At 29.0% G+C, this 19,413-nt stretch overlaps 3 protein-coding genes across 7 annotated transcripts in view; 2 read left to right on the forward strand and 1 right to left on the reverse strand.

Moving 5' to 3' along the window:
• LOC117178315 (calpain-7-like) overlaps positions 1-19,413 on the reverse strand; it is a 32,388-nt gene that overhangs the window by 9,749 nt on the left and 3,226 nt on the right. Inside the window, exons 2-4 of one of the 2 annotated variants that reach the window (XM_033369698.1) lie at positions 5,184-5,647; positions 4,935-5,095; positions 4,532-4,721 (exon numbers count right to left, since the gene is read on the reverse strand). In XM_033369698.1, coding sequence (XP_033225589.1) covers positions 4,532-4,721; positions 4,935-5,095; positions 5,184-5,373 — 541 coding nt within the window. In that variant the 5' untranslated portion in view covers positions 5,374-5,647. Of the gene's footprint in view, positions 1-4,531; positions 4,722-4,934; positions 5,096-5,183; positions 5,731-19,413 lie in introns of both variants that reach the window. The other variant, XM_033369697.1, reaches the window with a different exon arrangement.
• On the forward strand, positions 5,573-15,286 carry LOC117178317 (lanC-like protein 2). 4 transcript variants are annotated; one of them, XM_033369700.1, is made up of 10 exons: positions 5,573-5,984; positions 10,970-11,108; positions 11,235-11,414; positions 11,482-11,630; positions 11,717-11,861; positions 11,956-12,096; positions 12,447-12,629; positions 12,820-12,966; positions 13,250-13,352; positions 15,119-15,286. In XM_033369700.1, exons 2-10 carry the CDS (start codon positions 11,004-11,006, stop codon positions 15,193-15,195), a joined length of 1,230 nt encoding a protein of 409 aa, XP_033225591.1. In that variant the 5' UTR covers positions 5,573-5,984; positions 10,970-11,003; the 3' UTR covers positions 15,196-15,286. The 4 variants fall into 4 exon arrangements, with proteins under 4 accessions (XP_033225591.1, XP_033225592.1, XP_033225594.1 ...); XM_033369701.1 differs by having other exon boundaries at positions 10,984-11,108; XM_033369703.1 differs by lacking the exon at positions 5,573-5,984 and adding an exon at positions 6,262-6,279 and having other exon boundaries at positions 10,984-11,108.
• Positions 15,447-19,169, forward strand: LOC117178316 (allantoinase). The gene is made up of 11 exons (XM_033369699.1): positions 15,447-15,958; positions 16,042-16,208; positions 16,610-16,724; positions 17,215-17,361; positions 17,444-17,483; positions 17,565-17,661; positions 17,813-17,999; positions 18,255-18,387; positions 18,489-18,661; positions 18,790-18,822; positions 18,900-19,169. Exons 1-11 carry the CDS (start codon positions 15,803-15,805, stop codon positions 19,044-19,046), a joined length of 1,395 nt encoding a protein of 464 aa, XP_033225590.1. The 5' UTR covers positions 15,447-15,802; the 3' UTR covers positions 19,047-19,169.

Consider the following 19,413-nt stretch of genomic DNA (forward strand, 5'->3'; position numbering starts at 1 on the left):
ATTTTATTTACAAAAAAAGTTCTTAGGTTCAAAAAAACATTCAGTGAATTGAAAAAGTGAGGTCGGTACTATAGGTATTTAGCTGTGTCACATGCCCTTAAGGGTAGTTTTCAGATACTCGTGGAGGTGTGTTAGAGGTGTCAAACCCATATGTCTGATGGATGAAATTCTTCGTTCGATAATTCTCTACAGGCCACCATACTTTCCCGTCACATTTTTCAAACCCTAAAAAATTATTCTAAAAACTCAAAAAAGTGATTTTTCCCCATGCATTTTACATGGGAAACTTCAAGTCAAAAATAAAAAAATAAAAAATTAGAGAATTTCTTTTTCGGAAGTGGAATAAAATTAGGGGGATCGTTGCCCTCTAGCATGCAAAAAAATTTTGCAATGCATTTTTGGACCACCCTGATGTAGTCCGAGTGTCTACCAGACGAATTATTTTTAATTTCCGTTTTGCTCCCGGTAAATTTGTCATTTTCCCGGTTTGTTAATTATACTTCTTTTTTAAATCTTTGTGTCCTAATTAAGAATTTAAGTTATTTTGTCAAATTCCCTGTTCCATGTTAAATTATACTTATTACAATTTTTAAAAATCCAAGTATAACTAAAAAATATAATTCTTTTGACAAACTTCCTGAATAAACAGAAAATTATAGTTCTTTTCAAAAATGTCCTTTTCAATGTAAGAACTATAATAATTACTTTAAAAAATTATCTTTTTAAATTCAGAACTACAGATATCTCTTCCAAAATCCCGTGTTCCACATCATCACCACAGTTTTTATTGTTTTTATTTTAAAACGTAATTTTCTCTATGATTCAAAAATGTATTGTTATAACTACAAATAAATGTTAATTTACAAAATTTTTAGAATATTGAATTAAGATTCGCGGTAGTGAATTGTCGCCAAGTACAAAAAAAGCTACTAATTTTTGACCTGTTTTGGATTGCCACCGCAATTCTCAATTGATTTTAATGAAACTTGGCAGCTGACTGGAAAACTATTTTTAAAAACAACTTCAGGCGTGATATAATGTTAATAGCTTAAAAATGGTGAGATTAAAATTTAAAAAACCACAAAAACAACCAATTTTTTACAATAAAAAATGCATTATTTTGTAATAATTGTAAACAAAATTAAAATTTTCACCGGTGCGCACCTCGACAGCCTAATCTATCCAACCGATTAGTATTAAATTTTAAATAGAAGTAAGTAGCAAACAATTTTCAAAAAACATTCCAAGAATTTACGATATCTTGAGTAGTTTTTAAAATTTTACGTATTTAATATAACAAATTAAAATGTACACATTACAAAAATGGAGAATTTTTAAAAACTAGTTAAGATATCGAGAATTCTTGCAATATGAATTGCAAAATACATTACTACAGAGTTCTCATTAAAATTTGACATAATTAGGGTGGACAGATTAGGCTAGAGAGGTGATCACAGGTGAAAAGTTTCATTTCTTTATGACAATTCAACAATAATACATTTTTCATCCAAACTTTTTGCGTAATATTTGATTTAGAAATCAGGGTGTCTAGCGATTCTTAGGAACAAAATTCAAGGTCTTTTCCAGGCTTTCCAGGTCAAGAAATCAAAATTTTCCAGGTCCCCTTTTTACATCAAATAATGAAATAAACGTTTATCATACATGTAAAAAATGACCCATTTCATTTTTTATTATCTTAATTTTTTGCAAACATGAGTCGTCTTTGTGAAATCTTTGTGAAGTATTACAAATCTTTGAGAAATCTTTTGGCATTTTTCAAAGTTTTTGTAAAATCTTTAAAATTATTGAAATCTTTGAAATCTTTGTGAACTCTTTCTTTAATCTTTATTTGCGAAATCATTTGTGTTTGTTAAAAATCATTGAAGTCTTTTGAAATCTTCTCAAATGTGTAGAAGCCTTTTGATATCGCTTACAATCTCTGAAATGTTTTGAAATTCTTGAAATATTTTGAAATCTTTATGAATTCTGTGAAGAAAATGTGAAGTATTCTTTAAGTCTTTTGTATTCGTTTGAAATCACTGGAATATTTGAAATATTTATGAAACCTTTATGAAATTTGTAGTAATCGTTTAAAATCACTGGAATATTTGAAATCTTTAGAAATCTTATAAAAATTTTGATATCGCTGAAAATATTTTAAATGTTTTTAAATCTTTGAAATCTGGTGTACTGTACCCTTGTTCAAATCTTTTAAGTCCTTGAAAGCTTTGAAATCTACGAAAACTTTGTGAAATTTTTGTAAATCTTTATAAAATCTTTGAAATATTTTTGAAATTTTTCTTTAATCTTTGTTCGTGATATATTTTCTGTTCGTTTGAAATTATTAAAATCTTTTTAAATCTTCTTAAATTTTTTGAAATCTTTTGTAATCATTAAAAATCTTTTAAATGTGAAATCTTTGAAATCTGGTATACCAGATTCCCTTGTTGAAAACTTTGAAATACTTTAAATGTTTTGAAATCCTTAAGAATTCTTTAAAATATTTGAGAAATCTTCTGTAATCGTTTGAAATCTTATCAAACATTTTTAAGTCGTTTAAAATGTTTGAAATCTTATCAAACATTTTTAAATCGTTTAAAATCTTTGTAATGTTTTGAAATATTTAAAATCTTTTGAAAGTTTTAAAATCTTTGTGCAATGTTCGAAATGTTCGAAATCTTCGAAATCTTTGTGAATTCGTTGGAATTATTTAAATTATTAAAAATCTTCGTGAAATCTTTTTATATCTTCTAAATCATTTTGATGCTTAAAATCTTTGAAATTTTTTGAAATCTTATAAATGTGGTTTAATATACCCTTTTTAAATATTAAAACTCGTTTTTATGAAAACTTTTTAATGTAGTCTGCATGCCTTTTTTGAATGTTTGTATTCGTTAAAGTCATTGAATTATTTGAAATATTTTGAAATCTTCCAAAATGTTGTAAAACCTCTTGAAATCGTTTCAAATGTTTGAAATCTTTGAAATCTGGTGTACTGTATCCCTTTTTCTAATTCTGAAACTGAATTAACATTGAAATTTTAAACTAATATTTTTTATAATTTATAAGTTGAACACCTCAACAAAAATTGCCTTGAAATATCTTTATTTATTCTGTAACAAACAAAAGATAAATTATATCTTGACGAATAAAAAAATGTTCAAAAGAAAGATTTTTTCTAAACGAGATGTTTCTTCATAATAGACCAAAAGATTTAAATTACTCTTCGCATTTCGATAAAATTACTCTTTAAACAATAAAAGAACAAAAATAATAATTAAAATTCAAGGTTTTCGTGAAAAAATCAAGGAGATTTCCAGGTTTTCAAGGTTTAAAAAAATGTAAAGAAGAGTTCCAGGTTTTCAAGGTTTTCAAGGTCACTAGACACCCTGGCAATGTATAGCAATATGTTATCGATGTGTGTTTTAAAATACGATATCTTTCTTAATTTAAAACTTGAGTTAATCATATTTTATGTTAAAAGATTGATTTTTAATCGATTGGTACCAAATTTGAACAAGAAACCAGTAATAGTCGAAGTGAGCGTAAGTGAAAAATTTAGTTTTTTTACAATAATTCACAAATAATGAAATTTTCATTCGAATAAATTAAACATATTTCTATAAAATCCTATTAAAAATGAAGTTATCGATTAAATTCAGTGAACCTAGACACTTTCTATTTGCGAATAAAATTGAAAAATCCAATCGAAATTTTAATTGAATAATATTGTACCATTTAATTTAATTATAGAATAAAATTAATTATTACTAAAAACTATTGGAACCATTAGAGAAAAAAATTAAATCCCATCAAAAACATCTGCAGTGCAAAAAATCTGTCAAGTTATTTGGGTAAAACTATTTATAACAAAAAATATATTTTTTTAACTTTTTATAAAGTGTCCTGAATAAATTATTAATTAATTAATTTAAATTTCTGCTAAAACAAATTCATCAAATTCATTAAATTTTTAGAAGCCATATTAGACATTGTAAAACTTGGCGCGTTTGATTGTTAAGCGAAATAATTCAAATAACAAATCATTAAAGAATGTATGTAGGACACTTTAAAGCAAAGTTTCGTTATATATTTTATATACATTTTTCCACAAATTACTTGGCCAACTTGGTTTCACAAAATCATATAGTTGTACTTGACAGACTTTGTGCATTGCTCATGTTTTTAGTTGGATTGCAAGATTTCAAAGAATTATACAGATTTGAAAATATTTAAAAATTGCAAACCGTATCACCTATATTATCGTGATTATCGACAATAAAGTCCTGCATTTTTCGTTCTGTGATTGTACAAACTAAGAGTAATAAATAATCAAAACCCCTTCCATAGGTATTCACTGTAGTATATCAAATGAAAAATCCTGTTCACTGAATAAAATTCCAAGTAATTTTTCAGTTTCTTCCCCATAAACAAAATTCTCGAGCTTATTTTCTGGGTCAGGTAGACATACTAGTTAGTCAATAGCTTCTAATATTTATTAATCAGGCAGAACATAAGAATGAAAATTTACCAGGAGTTGAAACAGTTACTGTATTTACGGGTGTCGCTTCATCAGGCAAAGCAGTTTCGGGAACGGATGGTAAATTAGGTATAGTTGTTTCTGGGTAAATTCTTTTTACACCTTTTATTGCCTCAGCTCTATCAATGGCTAAGCGAACAAGATTCGTTAGTTTTGCTTTTATTTCTACATCGGTTGTTTTCTGAAAATGTTAAATTGTGCACATGACCAAGGATACTTCCTTCCAGATAAGGTACACATGCACACACTTTCAATATTTCAAGTTAAAAACTTGAAAAAATATTCTTCGCATGTTTACCTTATTGCAATTCAATTCATAACATTTATTTCAAATTACTGAGAATTCTTGTTGTTCTAAAAAATAAGTACCTTAAAAAATAATTCGCATACGTACTGTTCTAAGTCCAAGTTCTGCCGCATCGGTGTAAAGCTTAACTGCAATATCCTTGCACCCAGTTTCATCGGCATCAAGTGCCTGATTTAAAAGAAACTTACATCTCTGCAACTCACTTTCATTCGGTTTATTCAACGACCCTTTATTTTCTTCATCAGAAACTGTAAAAATTAATTTATGAAATAAACTCAAGAAGAAATAAGCTCAAAAATTGATCAATTTCTTAAATATAATTAAAAAATAACTTACTGAGTTTTTGCAATTTGTTTATTCTCTCTTGGTACTCAGAAGCTTTTCCAGTCAGATTTGGAACTCGATTTCTTTGAAGCAGCTTCACTGCAACTTCGTAATAATATACGGCCTGTTTATATTGTTCTTTGCTATCATATTCCACAGCAAGGCGGGCTGCTTCCAATGCATCCTCCAAAGTATGATCCATTTTTGGACAGAGGCTCCAATTATTATATGTCAAATTATCATATTCCTAACCTCTCTTTCAAATTTGGAGGATAGAAGAAAGTGGATTTTAAACGGTGTCACCTGTACCAGAGTTTTCTCACACGTAAGGTAAATAGAAGTGAAGAATATGAGTCAGACTTATTGCTTTTAGTTTTGACTGTCATCTGTCATATCGTGAATCAGCTGGCTGGCAGAGCAGAATAAACTTGAGTTTATTTTGAGTGAGAGAGTGGCCCATTTAACGAAATTTCACTCTAAAATTAAAGAATAACTGAGGCGTGAATCTAATATACTGTGGCAAATTGGTCTTCGATCAACAATGATGTATCCCAATTATCTACAAAAAAGATTTTGTCTTTCATGGTTTCATAGTTTGAAAACATAACCTCCCGTACATTAATATGTCTAACCTAACCTGTCAAAGAGGTCCGTCAAAGAGAGGGGATTAAAAACCGGTGTGTTGTCCGGTCTCACATAAACAATATATATATATTTCTGATATAGAGAATTCGCTCTATAATATTTCAACAATTCCTTTCAAAATCGAGAAATTATTAATTGAGGGTAAATTTGGCGGGATAATTCTGAAAGGTATGTCTAAAAATTTGTTTGTATAGAAAAAATGAAAGCATTTGTATTTGCAAAAGATCCACGTACGTCGCAATTAAGTTCACTGTAGATACAAAAAAAAGGCGCAGAGCTTATCAAACTTTTTAGTTTTTTTATTACTAACAATAGAGTGGAATACAGAATATTTTCGAAGGGGCAGTGTTAACCAAAATGTGAATGTTAAACGAAAAACGGGTAGTATTAAACCATGATCGATTTCGAGCAGTCCCTACCGATAGAAATCTCTGAATATTCACTGAAGATTTTGGGCTCCCCGGTAATAAGCGTTGAATTCAGAAAAATTAAGAATTTGTATTCTTATGAATACGCGATTTTTCCTCCGTCTAAAAATCCCCCAACGAGAACAGAAAAAGTACAAATGCTATTCCTCTCAATCGACTTAGTAAAATTTAACGAAAGCATTTATTTAACCTGTTTTTCATTATTAAATCTTTTTATAACTTATAAATTCGAAAAATATTCAAGTTTATATTTATTTATATTTTGATCATTTATTTAAACATCTTAAAAATGCATCAAAGAAATCTATATGAATGTATAAATTAAATCAATTTTAACTCTAGAGAGATGGACTTGAATTTATTAAAATTTAATTTTCAAAACTTATATTCCACATGAAGCAATTGAAAAAATTCATTACACATATTTTGTGAACTTATTAGAAGAAATTAAACAATCTCAAAAATTGAACACTTTTGGGGAATAGAAGACATCTCTTTGAGGTTATCTGTCGGTACGATTACAAGGAATTCAATATTTTGATAGCACGTTCTGTTTTGGGGAATAGGAACCTATGCGGCGGCCGCTATGGAAATAGAAATAAATAAGTTTCCGAGATATCCTATTCTTATAATGACATTTTAGACAGATGGAAAAATCGCGCATTCAGAATAATAGAATATCTTCACTTTTACGCTGAATTCTGAAAATATTAATTTTTCTCTATTCAACACTTATTACCGGGTCAAAGAAGCTTCAGAGAAATTCCCCGCTGGCACTCAGGTAGATATATTTAAAGATCAGGGTAGCTCGTTTAAATGGTCTGAAGGCTTTAAAATGTCTTTTTCGAAATTAAAATAAGAATTCGATCATAAATAACGAGCAGGGAGGCTATCTCAATACCCGGTGATAAGCGTTAAATTCAAAACATTTAGGAATTTATATTCCAATGAATACGCGATTTTTTCCCTTCTAAAAATCCCTCAACGGGAACAGAAAAAAAGCAAATCCTATTCCTATCAATCGACTTAGTAAAATTTAACGGAAGCATTTATTTCATCTATTTTTTCAATATTAAATCGTTTTATTGCTTATAAATTCGGAAAAAATTTAAATTCATATTTATTTATATTTTAATCATTTATTTAAACGTTTAAAAAAATTAATTACAGAAATCTATTCAAATGTGTGAATTAAAATAATTTCATCTCTAGAGAGACTCCATGAGAGACAGACTTGAAGTGATCAGGATTAAAATGTCAAAACATGTTCCACATGAAGGAACTAAAACCATTTATTACACATATTTTGTGAACTGATTAGAAGGAATTAAATAATCTCAAAATATGAACACTTTTGCGGAATACAAGACATCTCTGTGAGGTGTGCCTGTCAGTACAATTATAAAGAATTAAATATATTGAAAACATGTTCTCTTTTGGGGCATAGGAAACTATGCGACGATCGCTGTGGAAATAGAAATGAATTAGTTTCTGAGATATCATATTCTTATGATTACCGGCTAAAGTAGCCGACACTCAATAAGGGTCCTATGTTAAAGTTTTCGGATTAAAATTTAGAAATCGTTTTTTGTTTTAATTTCAAAGTTAACAGCGTACCCGGTAAGAAGAGAAGAATAGAGAAAAATTAATATTTTCTGATTTAAACGAAAGAGTGAGCATTATTTAATTTTTTTTGAATGTGCTAATTTTCCATTGGGAGAAATGCCCAACGAAATAATAGGTTTATCTACGAAACTAATTATTTTTTATTTCCTTAAAGATTGACGCTTGTGTTGTATTTCATGCAGGCGAATATATTTTCCACTTTTTTAATTCCTCTTAATCCGACCAGTAGACGCACCTCTCATTGTTATTTTTAACTCCAGACTTACATGTTGTATTTTCGACTAATTTAATTCCCTCTAATATGTCCACATAATATGTGCACTTGCATAGTTTCTGTTCCTCCGCGTGCAACACAAGTTTGGACATTTCAATTATTTTGTCAAGGTTATTTTTAATTCCATACTTACATGCTTTGTTTTCGATTATTTTAATTTCTTTTAATCTGTCCACAAAATATGTGCGCATGCATAGTTTCTATTTGTTTTTGTGGAATATAAGTTTGGAAATTTAGATTTTTTGTCTGCCATAACGGTGGAATAATTTTAATGTTTTATATTGTTTGAACAAATTATAGATTTAATATTATAATAAATAATAATAAATTCATTTAATAATGTTGTGTAAGGTAAACAAAATTAATTTATCTTTCAATATAATTATAAAAGTATTCATTGACAATATTACAAATTATTTCTATTAACATAATTATTTTATATTTATAACTGATCATTTAAAAAGACTAGGTTTTTCGTCTTCAAAGTGACATTCTTCTCTGTCTTTCTATTCTTTCTTTTGCATTCCTTAATTTTTTAATTCCTCTCAAAACGCTTCTATTACATTTTTCCAAGACGATTAAAAAGAATATATTTTGATTTTTTTCTACTCCTTAGTGGAACTTTCCACGTAGGAAAATTTACGTATTAATGGGAATCCAGATTCGGAATTTTTATGAATTCTTCTCTTTCTTACCGGGTAACAAATAATAATTCGGAATCTACGGGTTTCGATTATTTCAGATATCTAAGTTTTTTAGATGTTTAAAATTGAAATGAATATAACTTATCTCATAAATTGAATGAGATAAGCCAAAACAGAGAATATTTTTTAATTCAACTTAAGAGCTCAAATTCTGTAGAGACGAAATCATTCAAGTCGCGCCTGCCTGAAACGGGATGAGCTTTTCTCCAGAGAATATTATGAGATTTTCTTTCGGTAGAGGTGTTAAGTATGTTTGAAAAATAATGCATAATGAATAGTATGTATTAAATATATAACATAAATAATAAATAAATATTTAATAGCAAAATATACGTTTATATAAATATATTTATTAATCATTAACCGAAAATTTTCAAAACCTCTCATGTATCAGCACTGATTGCCAATCCGCGGCCTATTCGTTCGATAATTATGACCATGATGTCTTTAATTACCTTTTTTAGAAACCCTTCCGTTACGTTAGCCAAAAAGTACCGAATCTTTTGTTTCTTTTTCGTTAAGTCAGTGACTGAGTCCTAGGCTAACAGATATTTGCCGCCCTTAGGCTAACAGAAATTAACTTTTGCCGTGTAGTGCTTTTATATAAATTACATACATTTACATTTAAATACATTATGGGCGGTAAAATTAAAATTCATCAGATGAGTTAGGTAATTTTTTGAATTACCGAATAAATTACATAAGTAAGTTGAATAAAAAATCAATATTTTCAGTCAATCTTTGTGACAATTTTTTCCAAAACGCTCAAGCTGCATCTGTGTCAAAAAAAAAATCCGAAATTTTCCGCACCAACGTTCTACCGCCCCTCTAATTTTGCCGCCTTAGGTTTCCAGCCTATATGTATAGCCTATATGGGAAATGCGCCACATTACATAAGATGCACAAGGCTGCGAATGAACAATTTTAACTACAATGTAGATATTTAGTTTTGGCAGTATGTAGAAGCGCATAATAAAAACCACAAAAGTATTTTGTTTCGCATCAGTCGGGAGTCGGGTCTCTGCCATTTTTAAACGTTTTTTTAGCATTACATCAAGAAAGAGATATGAACTTAAAAACTCAACTATTACGCAAAATATTGCCAAACATCTCTGTAAATGTTGATTATCAATAACTTGTATCCTATTCTAAAATGATAACTTGATCCATCAGTTTAATTACCTCTTTTTTATCATACCAAAGAAGGCGAATGGCACATCGGGCAGTATTAAAATTTCATTAGAATATATAATGTAGTAATAATCTACATGTGTTTGCATCTATGTAATGCATTCCGCTCGTAGCATAAAATTGGTTCCTGAATTCTTGCAATTCTTTTAATAACTTGAAGTCGCTAAATGCTCTGAAATTCTTAACATTCTCTGAATTCCCTGAAATGTTTGAATATCCTGAATTCCTTCAATATTCAGAGTTGCGTGAATTCTCTGAAATACTTGAATGTTATAAATTCCCAGAATTAGTAAAATCCTTTTTATCCTCTGAATCCCCTGTATTCTTTGAATTCACTGAATTTAGAGAATTAAAAAAAATCAGGAATTTTCCAAAATTTCCTGAATTTTTTTAAATTCTTGGATTCCTTCTATTTATTTGAATTCCTTAAATATTACGAATGATCTGGAATCTTTTAACCCTTCTGAACGTGCTGTTATGCCCAGTCCTTTGATGACTGTTTTTGCAGCGACAAAAGCTTATGTGTTGAAGTTAAATCGAGATTTGAATATCGAGTATAATAAATATGGAATTATTGTCCAGTGTTTACTAACAGGATGTATAATAAATCCTTCCTCTGAGTCTCCTCAAACTAGATGAATGGTTCCAACTCGTGATATATATGTCGAAAATGCAATTAAAATGGTTGGCAAGGAAGATGTTACGACTGGTTTCTTTCCTCACAAAATATCTGTTAGGGTTGTTAAAGCAATGTACAGATTGTCTCCAAATTTAGTGAATATGGGAATGACTAGGATCATGGAAGGGAATCGAAATTTTGCACTTCAAAAATATATCAGTTAATTAATTCAAAATTATATAACTTTCATTTTTTATGATTGGAATTGTTCTCTTTCAAAATTTTCTTATCTATTTTCTGGCTGAGTGCAGATTATCTTTTAAAGGATTAAGCCTTTTGATCAAAATGGGTGAGAGTTCAACAGTTTTACAGGATCGGCATTATGTCAATCCATTTAAAGATTTCTCTAAAGATAATGACAGTTCACCGATTGATGTCAATGCGAAGGAGGTAATCCGTTTTCTATTTTTATTTACAACTTTTGATAATAGAAACCTTTTACTTAATACAAATATTTAATTCCTAGAGTTTCAATTTTCAATAGGTATTTTAAAAGTTCGAAAATTTTGCTTGCAGATTCACAAAAACTTCCAAGAAAAATTAACCGAAAAGACAATTGCCTTATTGAAAAAATTAGAAAAAAACAAAATGAATTGGTATAACAATGATGATCAATCTATTTACACCGGATTAATTGGAATCGCATTCCTGTTCTATCATTACGGAAGATATTTCGAAGAGCCTACCTATCTCTCTGTTGGTATAAAAATTTGTTTGTACATTTTTTGCACATATTATCTATTTCAAAACTGTTATATTTCAGAAAGCAGCAGAGATGGTTCAAAGTTGTGTGAGTAACTTAAAATCCAAAAGACAAGTCACATTCTTGACCGGAAGTGCTGGACCATTAGCTTTAGGGGCTGTCATATATGACAGTATCGATCGAGAAGAATCAGAGGGAATGATTTTAAAGTAAGTTCGATTTGATGCTTTTTTGCTGTAACTAACTAAACAACCCATTTTTTTAAACAGATCTAAATTCTTCTTTTTCATAACAGATTAAAATCGTTATCAAATAATGTTTTGGGAGACAAGAGCGACTTGCCTGACGAATTACTTTATGGAAGGGCTGGATATTTATTCTCTCTTCTATTTGTAAACTCTAAAATATCTCCTCCAATAGATGACGATCTCATAAAACAAGTACAATACATTACTTTTTATCTTCATTAAATTCTTCGAAATGGTCGAATTATTGGTCTTTCTTAATTCTTGTAAACATTTTTTTTCACTACAGGTTATTGCGTCAATTTTAAAGTCAGGGAGAATTTATTCAATGAGAAAGCACAGTAAATCACCATTAATGTACGCTTGGCATGATAAGGAATATCTTGGAGGGGCTCATGGATTAGGAGGGATTCTTTATTTGCTGCTTCAAGTAGAAATTGCTTTTAAATTACATCTTTTTAATTAATTCATCTAATAATGAAAATTAAAGTTACCCCGAGGGGTTAATAACTCTTGAAATCCGTTGATCGAACCTTAGTCAAATCTTTTGAAATCTTCTGAAACATTTTGAAATCTTTGTCAAATATTTGTGAATCTTAGAAATATTTTTTAATGTTGAAATATTTGTGAATTCATTAAAGCCTTTGAACTCTGTGAAATCTTTCTAAAAGATTTGAAAACGTTTCGAAATATTTATGAAATTACTTTAAATCTGGTGCAGACTTAAAAAGTTAAGTGGTCAACCCCTCGAGATACTTAAATACCCAATTAAATTTACAGGCACGCCATTATTTATCTCAATCTGAGTTGAAAGATGAAATTGAACCATCTTTAAAGTATCTTCAAAAGTTGAGATTTCCTTCTGGTAACTTTCCTTCTTCAGTAGGAAATGAATCTGATAAACTAATACACTGGTGTCATGGAGCTCCTTCTATGACGATGTTGTTTACCCTAGCTTATAAGGTATATTAATTTAGACATTGCAATCAAGTGCAATAAACAAAATAGAAAACCTAAATATCCAGGAAATCAACTCCATATTTAGATCTAGCCGATCGCAAAATTCAGCAGTATCTTGATTCTTTGGAATTTTAAGCACGAGATTTTAACAAAATACGGAGTTGATATTTTTTAAAGCATATAATTTTTTCAGGTTTTTGATAATAAAGATTATCTGGAGACTTCCATAAAATGTGGAGAAGTGATCTGGAATCGAGGATTGCTTAAAAAAGGATATAGCATATGCCACGGAGTTCCTGGAAATGCATATTCATTTCTAAACCTTTTTCAGGAAACCAAAGTAAGAATCTTGTATTCATGTTAAAAATAAATTTTCAAAAGAAATTTGCTACTAAATAAATGCAAAGTTTTATTTTGAAATTTTTAATTTTTTTACTTTTCAATTTTAAAAGACGTAAATAAAATTATGTATTTTTAAAAACTTAATTAAACTTTTGTCACTTTTAAAGAGTTCCACTGGTAACTGGTAAATTTCAACCCGTTTTACATTATGCATCTGTTAAAAACCTAATTTATTTGTTCCTAAAATTTATATTATATTATAAATGCCATTTTCATTGAAGGATGAAAAACATCTATACAGAGCTTGCAAGTTCGCAGAATGGTGTTTCGATTATGGATCTCATCAGTTAAGAACTCCAGATCGACCTTTTTCTCTTTTCGAAGGTAAAAAATACGAAACATTTTTAGCAACATAATTTATTCTTTGTGTTATTTGAAAATATGTTTGCGTCAAAACATACTTTTGAGCAGTACTTACTTTGCACTAATAAAGTTAAAAGCTCATTGTATTACAATGACAAAAAAGAGATGTGGATTTCGTCTCTTGTTTGCTAACGCTACCATAATGTTAAATTTGGAACGGCTCCAATTAAAACAATAAAACTTGAACCTAAGGAAATTTGTTCCATTTTGTATTTTAAATTCGTAATTTTAAAATTTTAAATATGTAGAGTTCAAAATTGACAAATTCTAAGGATTTTTTCCATCCTTGGAAATATCAATCCCATTTCAATTGTTTTGTAATATAATATTTGTTTCCTAAATTACATATAATGGGGTTTCAGGTATAGTCTTTTTATTTATTTAAGATGATGCCGCGAGGTGAAATAGTGTCAAATTTCTTGTAGAAATAGAAGTTTATAAAAATTTAAATTTCAATTCTGAAAAGGGAAGCAGATAATGTAAAATTAAAAATTAAATCATTAAAAATTGAAGGGTTCGAATTTCTAAGTTGCAATACACTGATTTGGAAGCGTTTAAATTATACTATTTAAACCATTTGGGCGCTTCTAAATAGTGTAATTTTGCAAATCGCTTGGTAACCGAATTCTTTTATAATCAGGCAGGTTCTATCAATCAACACTACGAAAGTCGCAGAATCTATCAGCGACGAAATATGTTGTATTTTATAGAAAAATACATGACACGTATTTTTCCAATTTTAGAAAACTAATTATTCGACAATGTTATAAGTGTTTGCATTATGGCGTCTATTTAAAAAGGATCCCAATTTTTTCTTTATATAGCTTTATAGTTTTTTATCTAATCCAGAGTTCCCCATTTTCTTTTCGGATTTTGATACCGATTATCGTCTTATTTGGAAACCCAGCGGAAAATATCAAAATGGTTAAAAATTAACAAAATAACGATGGTTATTTTTCTGAAAGTATTAAAGATTGATGTTCTAAAAAAATCCACACTTATACTTTTTGCCAATTTTGTTTGAATTGCAGTAGAATTTTTTTCATGAAATCGAATTTTCTCATTTTTCTCGCAAACAATAAGATAGTATGGAAAAAAGTTGAAATAAAAGTTTTGTGATGTCTTCCATCGCTTACGAGAAAAATTAAAAAACTATATTTTTTCATATCTTAAAATATTTTCGAAAATTTTCTTTTAATATGCAAGAAGCATCTGCTAAAGTCTATGCCGCTTAAACCATTTTTGAGACTGAGAGAATTTTTATATATAAAAATATAATTTTCTAATTTTTCTCGTAAATAGTGCAAGATATATTTTTAACGATTTTGTTTTCAGATGTGAGAACTTTTATTTTTAACGTTATTTCATATCTGTTGTTATTTGCGAGAAAAATAAAAAAATTTGATTTTGTGAAGAAAAAAATTCTCCCTCATAAAACACAAAATACAACAAAATACAACAAATTTTGAAAAAAATATAAGTGAGAGATTTTGTGATTTTGACTGTTAAACCTGTCTGATTTTAAATGAATTCAGTTCAGTATTGAACAAATTAGTTTAATAAGTTTTACTTTAAAATATTTTCGATGTTTCTATTATCAAAAATGACCAGAACCGCGCTTTTGAATGTTCTAAAAAGCCTGATGTGATAGGCAATTTTTGACTTTCCATTCACATCCAAAAGGCAAAAAAGTTACGTAGTGTAATTTTTTAAATTTTGTTTTTCAGGTTTAGCCGGGACAATTTACTTCTTGATTGATCTACAAAAACCAATGTTTGCTAAATTCCCTGCCTACACATTATAAAGCTATCAATAATTTTAGTAAATTCCAACAATCTATTTGATTTATTTTTCACTTTCGTTCAATAAAATAAGAACGCAATTTAATATTTTGAAACAAAAAATGATGTGATTTATTATTTCAATAATTATATCAGAATGAATATGTGACTCTCAAATACATTTTATATATTCTTTGTATAATTTCTAATTCCATAATTATCATATTTGCGAAAAAATAGTCCAATAAATCTTACTTTCAAAAGTATCAATAGTAGACCATAAAGCTTCGATACCCGACAGAATTAACTTTTGTCGGGGACTGTATTTCGAAAGCATGAATGTAAATGGAATCTGGATAATTGCCATAACCATGTGTTTATCAGCAAGATAGCTTTGAAAATCATCTGATAATATATTTCGACGTTCTGAACCAGTAAGAATCAATATATGACGGATAATGTCTATACAGTGTTGAAAATCACGCAGCATATCGTCGGTTTCATATAAAATTCGGAGACGATTGCCGTACGAAACTGGCCATAAACAAGAATATCAGCTTTAGTCGCCGTCAGTTGCTCGGCGTCGTTTCTTGTTGATAACATTACATCTTTTAGTTCGAACATTGAAAGATGAATCTCACAGATACTTCGAAAATCGCAATATTTAAATCTTCAAGAATCGTTTTCCCTGATGCTGTGTTGCCCGCTATTTTAATTGTACTTCGTGGAAAAATCGAGCGTATTTACCGCTACGAGGATGAGGACGAAGCACACAGGATTTTAAAGGTTTTAATCATTTATTTATTTTTATAATATAAATGATAAAAAAATTATACATAATTGATCTACTAATTATTAACTTCTTTCAGGATTACACTGCTCCAGTTGAAGATTTTGGTTCTTTAGTCTTGATGCCCGGTGTGATTGATTCTCATGTTCATGTTAATGAACCAGGGCGAACTACTTGGGAAGGCTTTGAAACTGCAACTCATGCTGCTGCTGCCGGTGGTGTTACTACCATTGTCGACATGCCACTGTAATTTTTACTTTCTTAGATAAATTGCAGTTTTTAATTCATTTTTTAAAATATCTAGACAATATGTTTTAACCCCATTTTGTAGAATCTACTTTATTTTTTATTATATCCTTTTTTATAATTATCTTCAAATAATTATTTTTAACTTTACAAAAATCTAGATAAAATTCTATATCTCTTTATAGAATTAGCCACATAGAGAATGACATGAAATTATGTATGAAAATAATAAGTTTTCTCAGTTAAATATTGTTTATAATTCGATTTTTTTTAAATCGTGTACTTGCAACTCGTTTCAGGCAATATTCGAACTTCCAAATTCAATGTCCTTTATATATGAAAATATTTTTACAATAATTTTTTTTTTGTGATAAGTAATTAACTTGAAATTATCTCAACAGGAATTCAATTCCTCCAACAACAACCGTTGAAAATTTAAAGGTGAAAGTGAAAATAGCTACAGGAAAAACTTCTGTAGATGTTGGATTTTGGGGAGGCGTTGTACCTGGCAATAAGGTAAATATTATTTTAATAATTTATATTTTTATATTTTCGAAAAAGTTGAGAAATTTTGAATATGTCTGGAACCTTTCACTTTTATGCCCCTCGAAGGTATCTAACTAATTTTAATAAATTATATTAAAGTACAAACTTTAAAACCGGCCTATTTGAAGCCAGTATTTATCGTCTGTCCAATTAAAGATGAGCGATAGTAAGTGCTTTTAACTAATATAGTAAAATTTTCCAATGTTGTGCCTATAAGATATAATTTATTTTTATTAAAACGTACAAGGTTCCAGACATGATAACGTAATTTCTGCGAACTTTCATTATTGAAAAATTTGTTTTTATATTCTTTAGAGATTTTTAATTTGAAATAAGAAGTTTCAAAAAGGAGCATGAGAGAATAATTGTTTCATTATTCTTAATTTTCTACTTTAAAAATAAAAAGTAATTAGAAATTTGCATTATTAGCATTTTCTAAGTATTAATATAAAATTTACAGGACGACCTCGAAGGATTGGTGAACGCCGGAGTCGTTGGATTCAAATGCTTCATGTGCCCAAGTGGAGTCGGCGAATTTCCTTATGTCCATGAAGGCGATATTAAACTGGCGCTGGGAGAATTAAAACGCCTGCAATCTCTACTTGCTGTAAGAATATTATAAAAATAGCTAACTAAAAATAAAATTAATTATCTGAAAGTTGAATTTATACAAAGTTATTAATTTGTAGTTCCATGCAGAATACGAAAAAGAAGAATTTTCTCAACCAGGTGAATAACATAACATTTATATTTTCAATTTTTTTATTGAATATGGAACCTTGAATTTATCTTAATAATGTCTGCTTCAAGGTGATCCGAGTTTGTATTCAACCTTTTTGAATTCAAGGCCGCCTTCAATGGAATATAATGCAATAAAAATAGCAACTAGTCTCTGCAAATCTTTCCAGTAAGTATTGGAATTACTAATAAGAGTTTTTGTTTTTAAAAAAAGTCTTTGCATACCGAAAAACTCATAAAAAATTTATGACCCTATTTTTTAATTTGAACTTCATTCACAAAATTTGAATAGCTTTGATGAAGTATTTTTGATCTTCCAGTTCCAGGTGTCATATCGTGCACTTGTCAGCTTCCGATTCTCTCGAGTTGGTCAGAGAAGCAAAAAAAAATGGAGCTCCTCTAACAGTCGAAACTTGCAATCATTATTTGAATATTGTTGCAGAAGAAATTCCTCAAGGGGCAACAGAGTACAAATGCACTCCACCGATTCGAGGAAAATCCAATCAAGTGCAAATGATTTATCTTATCTTTTCACACAAATTTTCGTATCTTTAACTATATAATTAGTCTTATCTTTGATTAATTCGCAATATAGCGACGATTAAGACATAGGTCAACGACATGCGACTTTTATCTTCTAAAAACGATGTTTCATCTTGGCTAATAATTTATGAGTATCGTTTATAGCTCCTTTACATAGTACTTTATTGTTTTTTTCAATTATTCGTTCTGTATATTTTTTATTTTTATACATTTTTTTAGGATAAACTATGGGGCGCAGTAAAAGAAGGATTACTGGATATGGTAGTTTCTGATCATTCTCCATGTCCCGAAAACATAAAAACGCCTGGAAATTTCATGACTGCTTGGGGAGGAATAGCTTCTTTGCAATTTGGTAAATGTTAAAACATTTTGGGTCTTTATATTAAAAATACGATGTTCTAACCGAGAACTTCGCAAATAGTCTATCCAATTGAATTATTTTTATTTTTAAAGATTTGTCATTACTCTGGACTGGAGCAAGACAAAGAAACTTTACTCTGATGGAAGTATCAAGATTACTTTCAGCTAATCCAGCTAAAGTTGTCGGACTTGATAAAATCAAAGGTACCATCAAAGAAGGAATTGATGCCGATTTCGTTGCTTGGAATCCAGAAGATACTTTTGTGGTGAAATGAAAATTATATATATTTTTCAATTTCCTCGTTTTCCATTCCCTTCAATTTTAGTTTCCTGTTAGAAATGTTATTTCTTTTCCCCATTAAACAGCTAAAATATCAAAGTAATTTACTTCTAGGTTGAAAGAGCTCACATTCATCACAAAAACAAGGTTTGTATTTTTAAACCTTTTCCGTTTAAACTTGCTATCAGTATTATTTTATTTATAAATTAAATTTTTATCTATAGCTTACTCCATATGAAGGAAAAAAATTATTTGGAGTAGTTGTCGCTACGATCGTTCGGGGTCAATATGTTTACAATAAAGGACAATTTGCAGATAAACCCAAAGGAAAGCTTTTATTGAGAAAGGAATTCCTGGAAAATATTGAATAATGTACTATTCTAATAGATAATGTTCATTATTAAAAGTGAAAAGCTGATGTTTAATTAAGTGAAGAGTAAGAACTAAAATATAAATCTGATTTTCCAACATTTTGTGCTTAATTAAAATTTATATCGCAATTAATTAAATTTAAGTCGTACGATTTAATTAATATTTTTAATATAAAAAAAAGAATTCTATGCTATAATTTTATAAATGTCTATTAATGATTAAGAACACTTTCTTTAACATTCAGACACTTAAATCTAAGTTAAACTTTCTGCCTGCAAGTGTGTATCATACAATTCGCATGCGTACACTCACACGAAAGTTATGTATAGGAATGTAAACGTGCTAATTGACGTCACCCGATGACGT

Source organism: Belonocnema kinseyi, chromosome 8 (assembly GCF_010883055.1).
Source record: "Belonocnema kinseyi isolate 2016_QV_RU_SX_M_011 chromosome 8, B_treatae_v1, whole genome shotgun sequence".
Taxonomy (NCBI): Eukaryota; Metazoa; Arthropoda; class Insecta; order Hymenoptera; family Cynipidae; genus Belonocnema; species Belonocnema kinseyi.

Bases quoted from the DNA above. Each gene is read 5' to 3' on its own strand.
- LOC117178317 (XM_033369700.1), top strand. From the start codon at position 11,004: ATGGGTGAGAGTTCAACAGTTTTACAGGATCGGCATTATGTCAATCCA. The intron at 11,109-11,234 runs GTAATCCGTTTT...TTTTGCTTGCAG, and splicing joins TTGATGTCAATGCGAAGGAG to ATTCACAAAAACTTCCAAGA. The intron at 12,097-12,446 runs GTAGAAATTGCT...TTAAATTTACAG, and splicing joins TTCTTTATTTGCTGCTTCAA to GCACGCCATTATTTATCTCA.
- LOC117178316 (XM_033369699.1), top strand. From the start codon at position 15,803: ATGAATCTCACAGATACTTCGAAAATCGCAATATTTAAATCTTCAAGA. The intron at 16,725-17,214 runs GTAAATATTATT...TAAAATTTACAG, and splicing joins GCGTTGTACCTGGCAATAAG to GACGACCTCGAAGGATTGGT. The intron at 17,662-17,812 runs GTAAGTATTGGA...TTGATCTTCCAG, and splicing joins AGTCTCTGCAAATCTTTCCA to TTCCAGGTGTCATATCGTGC.